The sequence below is a fragment of the Schistocerca nitens genome, chromosome 1, assembly GCF_023898315.1.
Source record: "Schistocerca nitens isolate TAMUIC-IGC-003100 chromosome 1, iqSchNite1.1, whole genome shotgun sequence".
Lineage (NCBI taxonomy): Eukaryota > Metazoa > Arthropoda > Insecta > Orthoptera > Acrididae > Schistocerca > Schistocerca nitens.
Genome location: NC_064614.1, coordinates 16,825,440 through 16,839,907, shown reverse-complemented (window position 1 = coordinate 16,839,907; position 14,468 = coordinate 16,825,440). Strand labels below are relative to the sequence as shown.

Genomic DNA, 14,468 nt, shown 5'->3' with positions numbered 1-14,468 from the left:
ATTGTAAAAAGTGGCTGGTTGCTGTAATCTTCTGTGTAAGAGTCAACCTGACATTTGTTAACAGTCTGTGTCTACTGCAATAAAAAACGCGAGCGAGTAATACTGTATCACGGACACAACGTAAAAGTGAGCATCAGATGGGAACTGATGAATGCACTGTGCGGTCGACGTGAATGTCTGAGGCGTGAGGCAGGGCAGGGAGCGAGCGTACACACACACACTCCCCTCGCCCCCCTTCCTCACTCTCTTTGCGCCACGCGGCTACCCACGGTCTGTGTTACTGGCCGTCAGAAAAATACTGACCCTCCAGCGGACCTCTTTATCGGCCTTGCTGTGCTTCACTATTCACCGATGATAGTCTCCCGTTTTATGTTATTTTCTGCGTAGGTACTAGGGTCAAAGAGAAAAAATTTAGTGAAACCTGCATACAGACATCATACCCCTGCCGTAAGCAGGAAACGGACGAGAAAACCCTACCACTGGCGATGTTCTAACTGACCAAACCGAAACGTTTCTCGTCACTAAAGAACGTATTTGAGTATACAGTACCAGTACCGATTCACAAGTACCATGCACACATAAAAGGAGAATTCGACAGGTAGTATTATAGAAGTTTCAGTGCTCTGAAGAGCTGAGACGATGTCGTAAATTTGCATCCCTCCAACACGATCACATCAGTCACAGTTGTAATGTAGAGATGTTGCGGAAAGGCGTGTACTTTCCTGCTCGACAGCACTTGCAGTACTCCTGCCGCACTCATTCTTCTCAGCAGCCGCCAGTAATTTATCCAAGTGCTGCTTATCAGACTCGATTTATAAACGTTATGTTTCTCTCCATTATAGTGCAGTTTGGCTTTAGGAACGGTAAAGGCACCAAAGAGGCGGTTCTGACGTACCGGTTGATAATGGGAGCAAGAGTAAAGAAAAATCAACACACGTTCGTAGGATCTGTAGACCTGTAAAAAGTGCTCGACAGTGTAAAATGGTGCAAGGTGATCGAAATTCTCAGAAAAATAGGGGAAAGCTATAGTGTAATGAACAATACGCACAAGATCCATGAGGAAACAATAAGGAGTGGAAGACCAAAAACGAAGTGCTCGGATTAAAAAGGGTGTAAGGCAAGAATGTATTCATTCTCCCCTACTGTTCAATCTATACATAGAAGCATCAATGACAAAAATGAAAGAAAGGTTCAAGAATGGAATTAAAATTCGGGATGAAAGGATATCACTGTTAAGATTCGCTAATAACACTGCTATCCTCAGTGAAAGTTAGGAAGAGTTACAGGATCTGTTGAATGGAATGAACAATCTAATAAGTCCAGAATATGGACTGAGAATTTATCGAAGAAACGGGAAAGTAACGGGAAGTAACAGAAATGAGAACAGCAGAGACTAATCGTCAGAATTGGTGATCAAGTATATCAAGTTAAGGAACTCTGCTGTCTAGGTAGTAAAATAACCAATGACGGACGGAGCAAGGAGGACATCAAAAGCAGACTAACACTGGCAAATAGGGCTTTCCAGGTCAAGAGAAGTCTGCTAGTACCAAATATAGGCCTTAATTTGAAGAATAAATTTCTCAGAATGCACATTTGAAGTACAGTACTGTATGGACTGTGGGAAAACCGGAAAAGAGAAGGATCGAAGCGTGTAGTACTACAGAAAAATGTTGAAAATTAGGTGGACTGAAAAGGTGAGGAGTGAGGTGGTTTTCCGCAGAATCGGCGAGGAAAGGAATATTTGGAAAACACTGACAAGAACAAGGGACACGATGGAAGGACATCTGTTAAGACATCAAGGAGTAACTGCCATGGTACTACAGGGAGCTGCAGACGTTAAAAACTGTAGAGGAAGACAAAAAAACATCCAGCAGATAACTGAGGACGTAAGTTGCATGTACTACCCTGAGACGAGGAAGTTGGCGCAGGAGATAAATTCGTGGCGAGCCGAATCAAACCAGGAAGAAGAGTATTACGCTTACGCAAATGTGCATTTTTGAGTAAGGCGGAAAGTTACTCAGTAAAAGTGGTAGAACACCTTGTCAGCGAGGCGCCTCCGCGCTGAGCCAGACAGATGAGCGGAGGAACAGCGGGGCAGCGCCGCTAGAGCGGACGCGAAGGTACCCACCCGTCCGCCTGGGCTCGGCTTGGCGCGGCGCGGCGCGGCCTTATCAATTTGCACGGCGCTCTGTGTGTGCCGCGATTCGGCACGCGGGAGGCGTGGGCGGCGCCCAATTAGGGGATTTTACGCCTCCTCTCGCCCACGAAAACCCGCCGGCCGCGGGCGCCCGCGCTAACTCACGCCGCAGATTGCCGTCCGACCTAATGGCGGCGCAGACCCAAAGGCCGGCCGGCTCATCTGCGCCGGCCATCTGGGCGTATCGTGGCAGCCGCGGCCGACCTGCCAAAACAAACAGGCAGAGGCGCAGCCGCCGTCTGCGTGCCGACACGCTTTAGCTCGCAAGTGTGCACTAACCACCGGCGAGGGGCCAGATATCCACAGTTGTACCTACAACTCCCACTCAAAGTTCTTTCCTAATATCAACGTTCCTGTGGAATAGCGAAATGCACACATACAGAGGGCGGTATTATCGCGTACGCAGTGCATTGGCGGACCTGTCATTTGTACTCAGGTGTTTCCGGTGCAATTATGGCCGCACAACATGAATTAACACACTTTCAGCGCGGAATTACTTGAAGCTACACGCATGGAACGTTCGATTTCGGAAATCGTTAGGGAATTCAATACTCCCGAGATCCACAGTGTCAAGAGCGTACCGAGAATACCAGATTTTCACCGAGCGAGGTGGCGCAGTGGTAAGACACTGGACTCGCATTCGGGAGGACGACGGTTCAATCCCGCGTCCGGCCATCCTGATTTAGGTTTTCCGTGATTTCCCTAAATCACTCCAGGCAAATGCCGGGATGGTTCCTCTGAAAGGGCACGGCCGACTTCCTTCCCCATCCTTCCCTAATCCGATGAGACCGATGACCACGCTGTCTGGTCTCCTTCCCCAAAACCAACCAACCAATACCAGATTTCAGTCGTTACCTCTCACCACGGGTAACGCAGTGGCCGACGGTCTTCACTTAACGACCGAGAGCACAGGCGTTTCCACAGAGTTGTCGGTGCTAGCAGACAGGCAACACTGCGCGAAGTAACCGCAGAAATCGGTGTACGATGAACGCATCCGTTATGAAAGTGCCGCAAAATCTGGCGTTGATGGGCTACGGCAGCGTAAGACCGACGCGAGCCCCTCTGCCAACAGCACGACATCGCCCGCAGTGCCTCTCCCGCGCGTGTGACCGTATCGGTTGGACCCCAGACGACTGAAGACCCGTGACCTGATCAGATGAGTCCCGATTTCAGCTAGTAAGAGCTGATGGTAGGGAAGAGTGTCGCGCAGACCGCACAAAGCCACGGACCCAAGCTGTCAACAAGCTACTGTACAAGATGGTGGTGTTTACATGGAATGGTCTGGGTACTGTCCTGAAACTGAACCGATCATTGACTGAAAATGATTATATTCGGCCGCCCGGAGACCATTTGCAACCACTCGTGGACTTCATTTTTATGGACGACAATGCGCCGCGTCGCTGGGCCACAACTGTTCTCTGCTGGTTTGAAGAACAATGGAGAGACGTCTACAGACGTTAAAGTAACCTCTGGCGTGCCACAGGGGAGTGTTATGGGACCATTGCTTTTCACAATATATATAAATGACCTAGTAGATAGTGTCGGAAGTTCCATGCGGCTTTTCGCGGATGATGCTGTAGTATACAGAGAAGTTGCAGCATTAGAAAATTGTAGCGAAATGCAGGAAGATCTGCAGCGGATAGGCACTTGGTGCAGGGAGTGGCAACTGTCCCTTAACATAGACAAATGTAATGTATTGCGAATACATAGAAAGAAGGATCCTTTATTGTATGATTATATGATAGCGGAACAAACACTGGTAGCAGTTACTTCTGTAAAATATTTGGGAGTATGCGTGCGGAACGATTTGAAGTGGAATGATCATATAAAATTAATTGTTAGTAAGGCGGGTACCAGGTTGAGATTCATTGGGAGAGTGCTTAGAAAATGTAGTCCACCAACAAAGGAGGTGGCTTACAAAACACTCGTTCGACCTATACTTGAGTATTGCTCATCAGTGTGGAATCCGTACCAGATCGGGTTGACGGAGGAGATAGAGAAGATCCAAAGAAGAGCGGCGCGTTTCGTCACAGGGTTATTTGGTAACCGTGATAGCGTTACGGAGATGTTTAACAAACTCAAGTGGCAGACTCTGCAAGAGAGGCGCTCTGCATCGCGGTGTAGCTTGCTCGCCAGGTTTCGAGAGGGTGCGTTTCTGGATGAGGTATCGAATATATTGCTTCCCCCTACTTATACCTCCCGAGGAGATCACGAATGTAAAATTAGAGAGATTAGAGCGCGCACGGAGGCTTTCAGACAGTCGTTCTTCCCGCGAACCATACGCGACTGGAACAGGAAAGGGAGGTAATGACAGTGGCACGTAAAATGCCCTCCGCCACACACCGTTGGGTGGCTTGCGGAGTATAAATGTAGATGTCAACATTGTCGACGATTCGAGCGCATGATCTGGCCACCCAGGTAGCCAAACATGAATTACATCGAACCCTCATGGGACATAATCGAGAGCTCGGTTCGTGTACAAAATCCTGCATCGGGAACATTTCGCAATTATGGACCGCTACAGAGACCGCAGGAGACTTCCAGCGGCCTGTTAAGTCCAAGCCACACCGAGTTGCTGCATCACGGCGGGTATCAGGAGGTCCCATGCGGTATCAGGAGGTACCCCATGACGTTTGTCACAGCACTGCAAAGCCGCCTGCCGCCGTTTATCTCTGTATGTTCGAGCTAACCTTCTGACAAATCGGGCGTAGCAGAGCATTTTTTTCCAGACTGAAACCACGAAACAAAATTCAATGAGAGCAGAGTTTTAGCGAAGAGAACGCATTATCACGCGTGCATATGTATCGAGGACGTACAGATTCACAAACACCACAATAATTTTAATAGACAACAAAATAGTGTGACGTTAGATAAGATACCTATGTCGAGTTGGCGGCAGCAGAATGATGACCGATTACTTTTAATCAATGGCGATGGCGCCAGCCAGAGACATCACGCAATCGACATCACGTGACGGACTCTGGTACCCTCTATTCAGCTCCATAAATTTGGGGGTCCTTCGAAAATGGCTCGCGGTGTCGGATACGAAACATCGAGAAACAGTTTTATGCAACGAACACTGTCTCTTAGCGTTAAGTTTTATCTGAAGATTCCTTTTCTCGTTTAGCGAAATATAGCCACTTTGTTTTTGCAATCCGTATTAGGGCCTTACTCTTTCCTATGTACTCTGCTCCACTATAGTAACTCTACTTTGCTCTACTCTAGCTTCACTTTTATACACAATCATTGGATGTTTATGGCCCACTCTTACGTATGTTGTTGTTGTTGTTGTTGTGGTCTTCAGTCCTGAGACTGGTTTGATGCAGCTCGCCATGCTACTCTATCCTGTGCAAGCTTCTTCATCTCCCAGTACCTACTGCAACCTACATCCTTCTGAATCTGCTTAGTGTATTCATCTCTTGGTCTCCCTCTACGATTTTTACCCTCCACGCTGCCCTCCAATGCTAAATTTGTGATCCCTTGTTGCCTCAAAACATGTCCTACCAACCGATCCCTTCTTCTAGTCAAGTTGTGCCACAAACTTCTCTTCTCCCCAATCCTATTCAATACCTCCTCATTAGTTACGTGATCTACCCACCTTATCTTCAGCATTCTTCTGTAGCACCACATTTCGAAAGCTTCTATTCTCTTCTTGTCCAAACTGGTTATCGTCCATGTTTCACTTCCATACATGGCTACACTCCATACAAGTACTTTCAGAAACGACTTCCTGACACTTAAATCTATACTCGATGTTAACAAATTTCTCTTCTTCAGAAACGATTTCCTTGCCACTGCCAGTCTACATTTTATATCCTCTCTACTTCGACCATCATCAGTTATTTTACTCCCTAAATAGCAAAACTCCTTTACTACTTTAAGTGTCTCATTTCCTAATCTAATCCCCTCATCATCACCCGATTTAATTTGACTACATTCCATTATCCTCGTTTTGCTTTTGTTGATGTTCATCTTATATCCTCCTTTCAAGACACTGTCCATTCCGTTCAACTGCTCTTCCAAGTCCTTTGCTGTCTCTGATAGAATTACAATGTCATCGGCGAACCTCAAAGTTTTTACTTCTTCTCCATGAATTTTAATACCTACTCCGAATTTTTCTTTTGTTTCCTTTACTGCTTGCTCAATATACAGATTGAATAACATCGGGGAGAGGCTACAACCCTGTCTCACTCCTTTCCCAACCACTGCTTCCCTTTCATGTCCCTCGACTCTTATAACTGCCATCTGGTTTCTGTACAAATTGTAAATAGCCTTTCGCTCCCTGTATTTTACCCCTGCCACCTTCAGAATTTGAAAGAGAGTATTCCAGTTAACGTTGTCAAAAACTTTCTCCAAGTCTACAAATGCTAGAAACGTAGGTTTGGCTTTTCTTAATCTTTCTTCTAAGATAAGTCGTAAGGTTAGTATTGCCTCACGTGTTCCAACGTTTCTACGGAATCCAAACTCATCTTCCCCGAGGTCCGCTTCTACCAGTTTTTCCATTCGTCTGTAAAGAATTCGCGTTAGTATTTTGCAGCTGTGACTTATTAAACTGATAGTTCGGTAATTTTCGCATCTGTCAACACCTGCTTTCTTTGGGATTGGAATTATTATATTCTTCTTGAAGTCTGTGGGTATTTCGCCTGTCTCATACATCTTGCTTACCAGATGGTAGAGTTTTGTCATGACTGGTTCTCCCAAGGCCATCAGTAGTTCGGATGGAATGTTGTCTACTCCCGGGGCCTTGTTTCGACTCAGGTCTTTCAGTGCTCTGTCAAACTCTTCACGCAGTATCTTATCTCCCATTTCATCTTCATCTACATTCTCTTCCATTTCCATAATATTGTCCTCAAGTACATCGCCCTTGTATAAACCCTCTATATACTCCTTCCACCTTTCTGCCTTCCCTTCTTTGCTTAGAACTGGGTTGCCATCTGAGCTCTTGATATTCATACAAGTGGTTCTCTTCTCTCCAAAGGCCTCTTTAATTTTCCTGTAGGCAGTATCTATCTTACCCCTAGTGAGACAAGCCTCTACATCCTTAAATTTGTCCTCTAGCCATCCCTGCTTGGCCATTTTGCACTTCCTGTCGATCTTATTTTTTAGACGTTTGTATTCCTTTTTGCCTGCTTCATTTACTGCATTTTTATATTTTCTCCTTTCATCAATTAAATTCAATATTTCTTCTGTTACCCAAGGATTTCTATTAGCCCTCGTCTTTTTACCTACTTGATCCTCTGCTGCCTTCACTACTTCATCCCTCAGAGCTACCCATTCTTCTTCTACTGTATTTCTTTCCCCCATTCCTGTCAATTGTTCCCTTATGCTCTTCCTGAAACTCTCTACAACCTCTGGTTTTTTCAGTTTATCCAGGTCCCATCTCCTTAAATTCCCACCTTTTTGCAGTTTCTTCAGTTTCAATCTGCAATTCATAACCAATAGATTGTGGTCAGAATCCACATCTGCTCCTGGAAATGTCTTACAATTTAAAACCTGGTTCCTAAATCTCTGTCTTACCATTATATAATCTATCTGATACCTTTTAGTATCTCCAGGATTCTTCCAGGTATACAACCTTCTTTTATGATTCTTGAACCAAGTGTTAGCTATGATTAAGTTATGCTCTGTGCAAAATTCTACAAGGCGGCTTCCTCTTTCATTTCTTCCCCCAATCCATATTCACCTACTATGTTTCCTTCTCTCCCTTTTCCTACTGACGAATTCCAGTCACCCATGACTATTAAATTTTCGTCTCCCTTCACTACCTGAATAATTTCTTTTATTTTATCATACATTTCATCTATTTCTTCATCATCTGCAGAGCTAATTGGCATATAAACTTGTACTACTGTAGTAGGTGTGGGCTCCGTATCTATCTTGGCCACAATAATGCGTTCACTATGCTGTTTGTAGTAGCTAACCCGCACTCCTATTTTTTTATTCATTATTAAACCTACTCCTGCATTACCCCTATTTGATTTTGTATTTATAACCCTGTAATCACCTGACCAAAAATCTTGTTCCTCCTGCCACCGAACTTCACTAATTCCCACTATATCTAACTTTAACCTATCCATTTCCCTTTTTAAATTTTCTAACCTACCTGCCCGATTAAGGGATCTGACATTCCACGCTCCGATCCGTAGAACGCCAGTTTTCTTTCTCCTGATAGCGACGTCCTCTTGAGTAGTCCCCGCCCGGAGATCCGAATGGGGGACTATTTTACCTCCGGAATATTTTACCCAAGAGGATGCCATCATCATTTAATCATACAGTGAAGCTGCATGTCCTCGGGAAAATTTACGGCTGTAGTTTCCCCTTGCTTTCAGCCGTTCGCAGTACCAGCACAGCAAGGCCGTTTTGGTTAATGTTACAAGGCCAGATCAGTCAATCATCCAGACTGTTGCGTATAGTCAAATGTAATCAGTCTTAGATGGAGGAGTTCCAAAGAATACGTCGCTCACACACCACTTTCAGGCTGATATGAGCCATCAGCACCTTTGAATTCAGTAGCGTCTTATATACATAGCAATTTGAAGGGAATAAGGAATGTTTATCCAGATTTCGTTCCTAACGCCGAAAAATCTCATGAGCGTACAGAAAACAGTCACCAACGAATGCCAAAAACATCTGAAGCTTTTGAAATAGCGCATAATTCCACAAGAAAAAGATTTTCGACGTGCATTAAAGTTGGTTTTCGAGTCTTTTTCATTTTTTTTGCAAATTTTACTCCCTGTATTGATAAAATTAATGAATGACATGTTAAGAACCGCCACAATTTGCTGCCATAGATAACTGTTTTATTTCTGGGACCAATATAAGTGAATGAGAAGCATCAGACACACAATTTCTAAAATAGCATATTGTACTTGCACAAAAGATTTTATGGTTTACTTTGAGGCAGAGCTGTTATTTTAGATTTTCACTTACCACACTGGTACCGAAAATAAAATTATGATCTAAAATGGGAGATTTTTGTGGTTCTGAAGTTCTGAAACATGGCTTATGTGAAAATTTCAAGGGTCTTATGTAATCATAAAACTGGGAAGAAGAAGAAGAAGGAAGAGGAGGAGGAGAAGGGATATTAGCTAATGAGACGTACTTGAAACACCTACGTTTTGCTGAAGGCATTGTATTGTTTGCATATAGTGCAAGTGAACTGTAACAGGATCTTGACAGAACCACTGTTTGCGAAAATCAAGTTATAATAAGACCTAAATAAGGTATCTTCAAAAGACCGAAAATAAAACTGAACAAACTAACAGTAAGTCATATAACCAGTTACTGAATGCTTTTATTTAGAGCAGTTGAAGACAACAATTGTCTGACGGCAGAAGAAGTAAACAGAAGATTATTAATTTTTATTTGTAGGACGTCCACAACTGTTTTGCAACATGTTTATGGTAAATAAATCAGGCCTGGAGTATTTTTGGTGGAATTGTTTTAATTTTCGGCAGTGGTACATGCACTTTAAACGCGAAAACTATTCAAACACTGAAGGTTATTAAGAGATCAATGGAGACACTGAGGAGGGAACTGATTTGCTGGACTGCAAGAGATGACGACACTAGACAGAAACGGGCGGGAGGTGGTGCGGGTGCAGAGGCGGGCTCGTCTTACCTGGAGAGTATCTTGGAGACGCAGCCGTGGGAGACCCGCAGCTGGCGCGAGATGTCGCAGGGCCGCACGCCGTTGTGGGCCAGCTCTACGATGCGCTGGCGCACGACGTCGGGCAGCGGCCGCCCGTTCACGAAGACGCCGCCCAGCTGGTTCACCCCGCCGTGGCCTGCGGACACACACGGCACACAGTCACTCCGGCTGTCGGCGGGTAGGCCAGCGAGTAACCACACACAACTGACACCGATAACACGCTTCTGTCCGAGGTGGACATCTCAGCGTTGTGTGACTGTCAGGCGAAACGAATTCTCTGACTGAAACGAACTGTGTCTTGTCGACTGCGAGGTTAGAGGTGTCATTCCATTTTTGAGTGCTCGGAAATTGAAACCAGCATAAATGTGCGGCCGAGTACAGGAAGTCTACGGTGATACGGTAATGCACGACAGAATAGTGAGGAAGCGATCTGAAATAGTTCAACAGAGGATGAACAAATGTAGATGAAGAAACTCTAATTGGACATTCGCCACCCATCACAGAAGATATAAAAAGTAACCGAAAAGGTACAAGGCGCCCTTTCACAAAGCTCAAAGACTGTCTGGCCGGGAACCATTCTGGGAGTGATGCCGGGGTTAAGAATCTGTGAACAACTCCCTTAATGGACTGGCGACACCGAATTGTAATGCCCGTGGATACATACGAAAAATGCTCAAATAACGGAGAAGACTTCTGTACAGAAATAAAATAAACTTCAATATATGTTTTTCATTATAAAAATCCTTATTCATTTTACTGAATCCAGACGGTCGTTACTTCCTCGTATTGAAGGAGCTAGCAGCAGAGGTGAATAAATTGGCACTGCAAAAGCAGCATAAGTTAGACGAGCTTACAGTTTGTTTCATGTGGTGGGTGGGAAACTTCTGTTGTGTACAAACGACTCCGAGCTGTGAAGATATCGAATGAGGTGACAGGTGAAGACTGTAATTTGACGCGTGTCCACGACTATCACTTCTGAAAACTGTCTAGCGAAGAAAAACCATATGGTCAGCATCCATGAAAGAAGGTGCAGGAAAATATCTGTTAATACTCCAGGGAGCAAATCGATGTTAGACCCGCAAGCTCGAACGAGAGACAAGGAAGGCGCGGAAATCTGGAGTGGAGGTTTGCGTCTCCTGAAGAGTGTTATGCAAAACTTGGGGGAGGGGGGGGCGGCAAGTGACAGCGCTACAGCCTCTCTCCTTTACTTAATTAAATTAAATTATGTTTCACGTAATATAATGGTTCGCTAACATAGAGTGGAACAGAATACATCCTTGATGCTATAGCTGACAGTACGAGTACATGCCTTATTACATTATTTATCAGTGCTGACCTTTTGTAAGTCGCCTGATTGGCCTTATTTCATTATTCTGAACAGCTTTTCTCCTGAGTCCAGAGAGTTTCGGTTTATCTTGATCTCAGCATGTGAGTTATTTATGATATTTTATGTGCAATTAACATAAACAAAACGACGAAAGAGAGTTGTCGCGCTCAGGGAGCTGAAGGAAGTAAGCCTCTGGAGCTACGAGACGGCAGTGAAAGACGCGAGTTTTCCGTCCAAAGTCGCCTCTTGTCAGCCGCCACCCATGGTTCACCATCCCCACTTCCGGTCCACCCAGTACGGAATGTTTGGCACGGCATTCAACACAACCAGAGTATTTATTTGCTAAAATCTGCCTAGAGACTTTTACAACTTTATGTTTACGTTACTCATTCGTTGCACAGGACGACCCAAAAGTTCGTTAACACTTGAAAATGCATTAATTCACAGAATAAAGTAAGTAAAGGTAGAACTTGACACACATGCCTGAAACCAAAAACGACGGCAAAAACCGACCCACAGACGGCACTGGACAGCAGCACGTCGGTGACGCCGCATGAGAATTTTGTATAGAATCAGCTGTAGTGAGAGGAGCAGTCTGTACTGGTAGCAAAGCTTTAGTTGAGAATGAAGGATCTGCTAAAGCATCTTTACGATCTCATCGCCATAAAAAGTGTTGTAACAAACTACTGTCAATTAGCCGAAGCAGTATTTCCAAATCTTCTACGTCCGATGATATTTTATTGGCAGACACTCTCTTTGCCACATGAAGTAATTTTAATTAATGACAATGAAAACTAAATTTTAAGTATTGAACTTCGGTACTGGTTCCCCATGTATCATGGCATTAGTGCCCTCTACTGGCCTCAGTTGTTTGTACATATACTGGAAGCTTCCAGACCACCACCGACACTTACTACCCACCTAGATATGGTTTCTATTTGGAACAAATATGAACACGGCCGAAACTCGTAATTGTGAATTGTAGAATTTATTGATCAAGAGGAACCTATACAAATAAAGAACATATTTTTTGTTAAAAATCAACTGCTATGCTAATTATTATTTTCGTACCAGATGAAGCGCCATTTGTCGGCCATTTTGTTCAGTTTTTTTTTTATTTGTTTCAAAATAAATCCTTTGTCATTCCATGCACGTATGTCAACTTCTACCTAACTCCATTATTCCGTTAAGTATTGAATTTTCAAATGTTAACAGACTATTGGGTCACCCTATATATAGTCTGACAACCAACAATATGTTCCTTATAGCCAATATTATGTGTGGAACAAAATAGACCGCTTTAGAAAGTAAACGTAAATTCGCATGGCGTCACTGGCTACACGTCCCTCAAGAGGGATGTTCAGCTGGCTGTTCGCAAGTTATTTCAATTGGACGCCACTTCGGCGACTTGCACGCCTTAACCAATCCCGGGGAAAAGGGACCTACAGTTTCACGTGGAACCCCCACCACCTGTCGTTCTTGGCACGACTTCGCATCACTGAGAGGCGGAAGCCAGCGTAGAAGTGGACAGAAAAATTCCAGTGTCCGACCAGGATTCGAGCTCACGATCTTACGCCCTCGAAGCTCGCGTCTTATCACTAGACCGCCAAGTCATCCAAGTATTAATACTCAAGACGGCCTGGAAATACAACAAAACAACTGAAATATTTTAATAACATGACATGTTTTTGCACTACGAGACAACACTCATATATTTATCGGAATGACCAGTCCTCATTCAGTTTGTTTTTTTCTCTCGTACAATCCACTTTGTGTACAAACGCGCCATCTTAGCACACGACAGTGCTGTCACTCAGAAGCACTTTCCCCGTAAGTGACAGGTTAATTGAGGTCTCGATCAGCGTAAAGACTTATCAAATTCGCAACATTGTTTCCATTCTTAAAAGGACACCATAACAGTAACCGTAATAACACGCTTCAACGGACAAGCATGTAAACTTAAAAATGGTGTTCTCATAACTGAGATTTTACTTTGTTTCTACGGCAAGGAAGAATACGAAGGCGGAGATCTAATAAAGAACGATAATTTTATAAAGTGAATAAGATAATCCTTGCTCGCACACTTGCGAAAGACGTCGACTTTCGCCAAAGTATAGCAGAGCAGCGGCTTACCAAAGTTTATCCCATTTCACAGATTCTCAGACGAAGTGTCAGGAGAGTCCGAGGGACGAATCTGGAAGAGAATCAGTATTTTCGGGACACCAGACTACGAGCTGCTGCCAGCTGGAGGACGCCAAGAGTTCGGATCACCAGCCTGGCCCGGGGACGAGCAGAACTTCATCTTGCGGGAAGAGAAACAGAGTCGTTTAGCAATAAGAGTTCTGTAGTCGTATGAATAAAAGTGGAATGCGTTGTTGGCCGTCATGGACATCCTCCACACGCTCCACCACTTGTTGCAGTTCGATGTTTATAGAGATGGTCTAGCCTAGAGGAATACGCTCTCGTGCTGCGGTTACTGGAGCTGAGCGCAGCAATTACTGTCTACAGGCCGGCTTAAGGCATTAAGGGCACGCGGATGAAGCTCTCCGGCTAACGACTAGGCTCGTTATGGCTCCAGCCAGAAGGGCCCGCGCATCTGCAATGTGAACCAAACGATCTTCTGGAGAGGCAGCGGAAAAGTACAACACTTTTTATGTAGGTGTTGCCCTGTGCTTGTAAAAAAATTTAAAGAACGTCATGAGCCGCAGTACAGGCTGCTGCCTGAATAAATAGTTTTCACTGACCGCCAGCTGCCATCACATAAATTATCATCGAGTCTTCAAAAATTCGAGATAATGGACTAATCATAAGCTACGACGTGAATAATAAAATATAATCCCAGTGGTTGTTTTATTATCATTTTCTTTGATAGAGAATCACTTGATGCCGTAATCTAAATCCTCAAAATACGTCAGCATAAGCTTAACCGTTTGACATAAATACCTCGGCATGAACTTAACCGTTTGACATTTGTGGTCGACTTGTTTTGACCATTATAGCTACGTGTTGACACTCGTTCATCTTCCACTGTACAGAGAACAGTTTATCACTAAACTAGTGGAGCCATCTTTCTTCACAAGCTCGTATTTGGAAATAATGAAGAAGGCGCTCCATGTGTAAGATGTGAACACCAGCAGTGAGACGCCGTTTCCTCGGCAGAAGACGCGCCCACGCGCGCCTCGTCTGAGCTGAGAGGTCGCCCGGGCCTGTAGACGGCTGCCGCGTGGCAGGTGCCTCGGAGGAGAGCGAGCCTGCTCCAGAAACGGAATTAAAAATTGCGCCCGCCTCGAGCAG

General features: G+C 44.6%; 1 protein-coding gene across 1 annotated transcript in view; it reads right to left on the bottom strand.

Moving 5' to 3' along the window:
* The window catches only part of LOC126240604 (paired box protein Pax-5), a 790,874-nt gene that overhangs the window by 163,994 nt on the left and 612,412 nt on the right, over positions 1 to 14,468 (bottom strand). Inside the window, 1 exon segment of the mRNA XM_049947937.1 lies at positions 9,818 to 9,983. Within this exon segment, the coding sequence (XP_049803894.1) occupies positions 9,818 to 9,983 (166 nt within the window).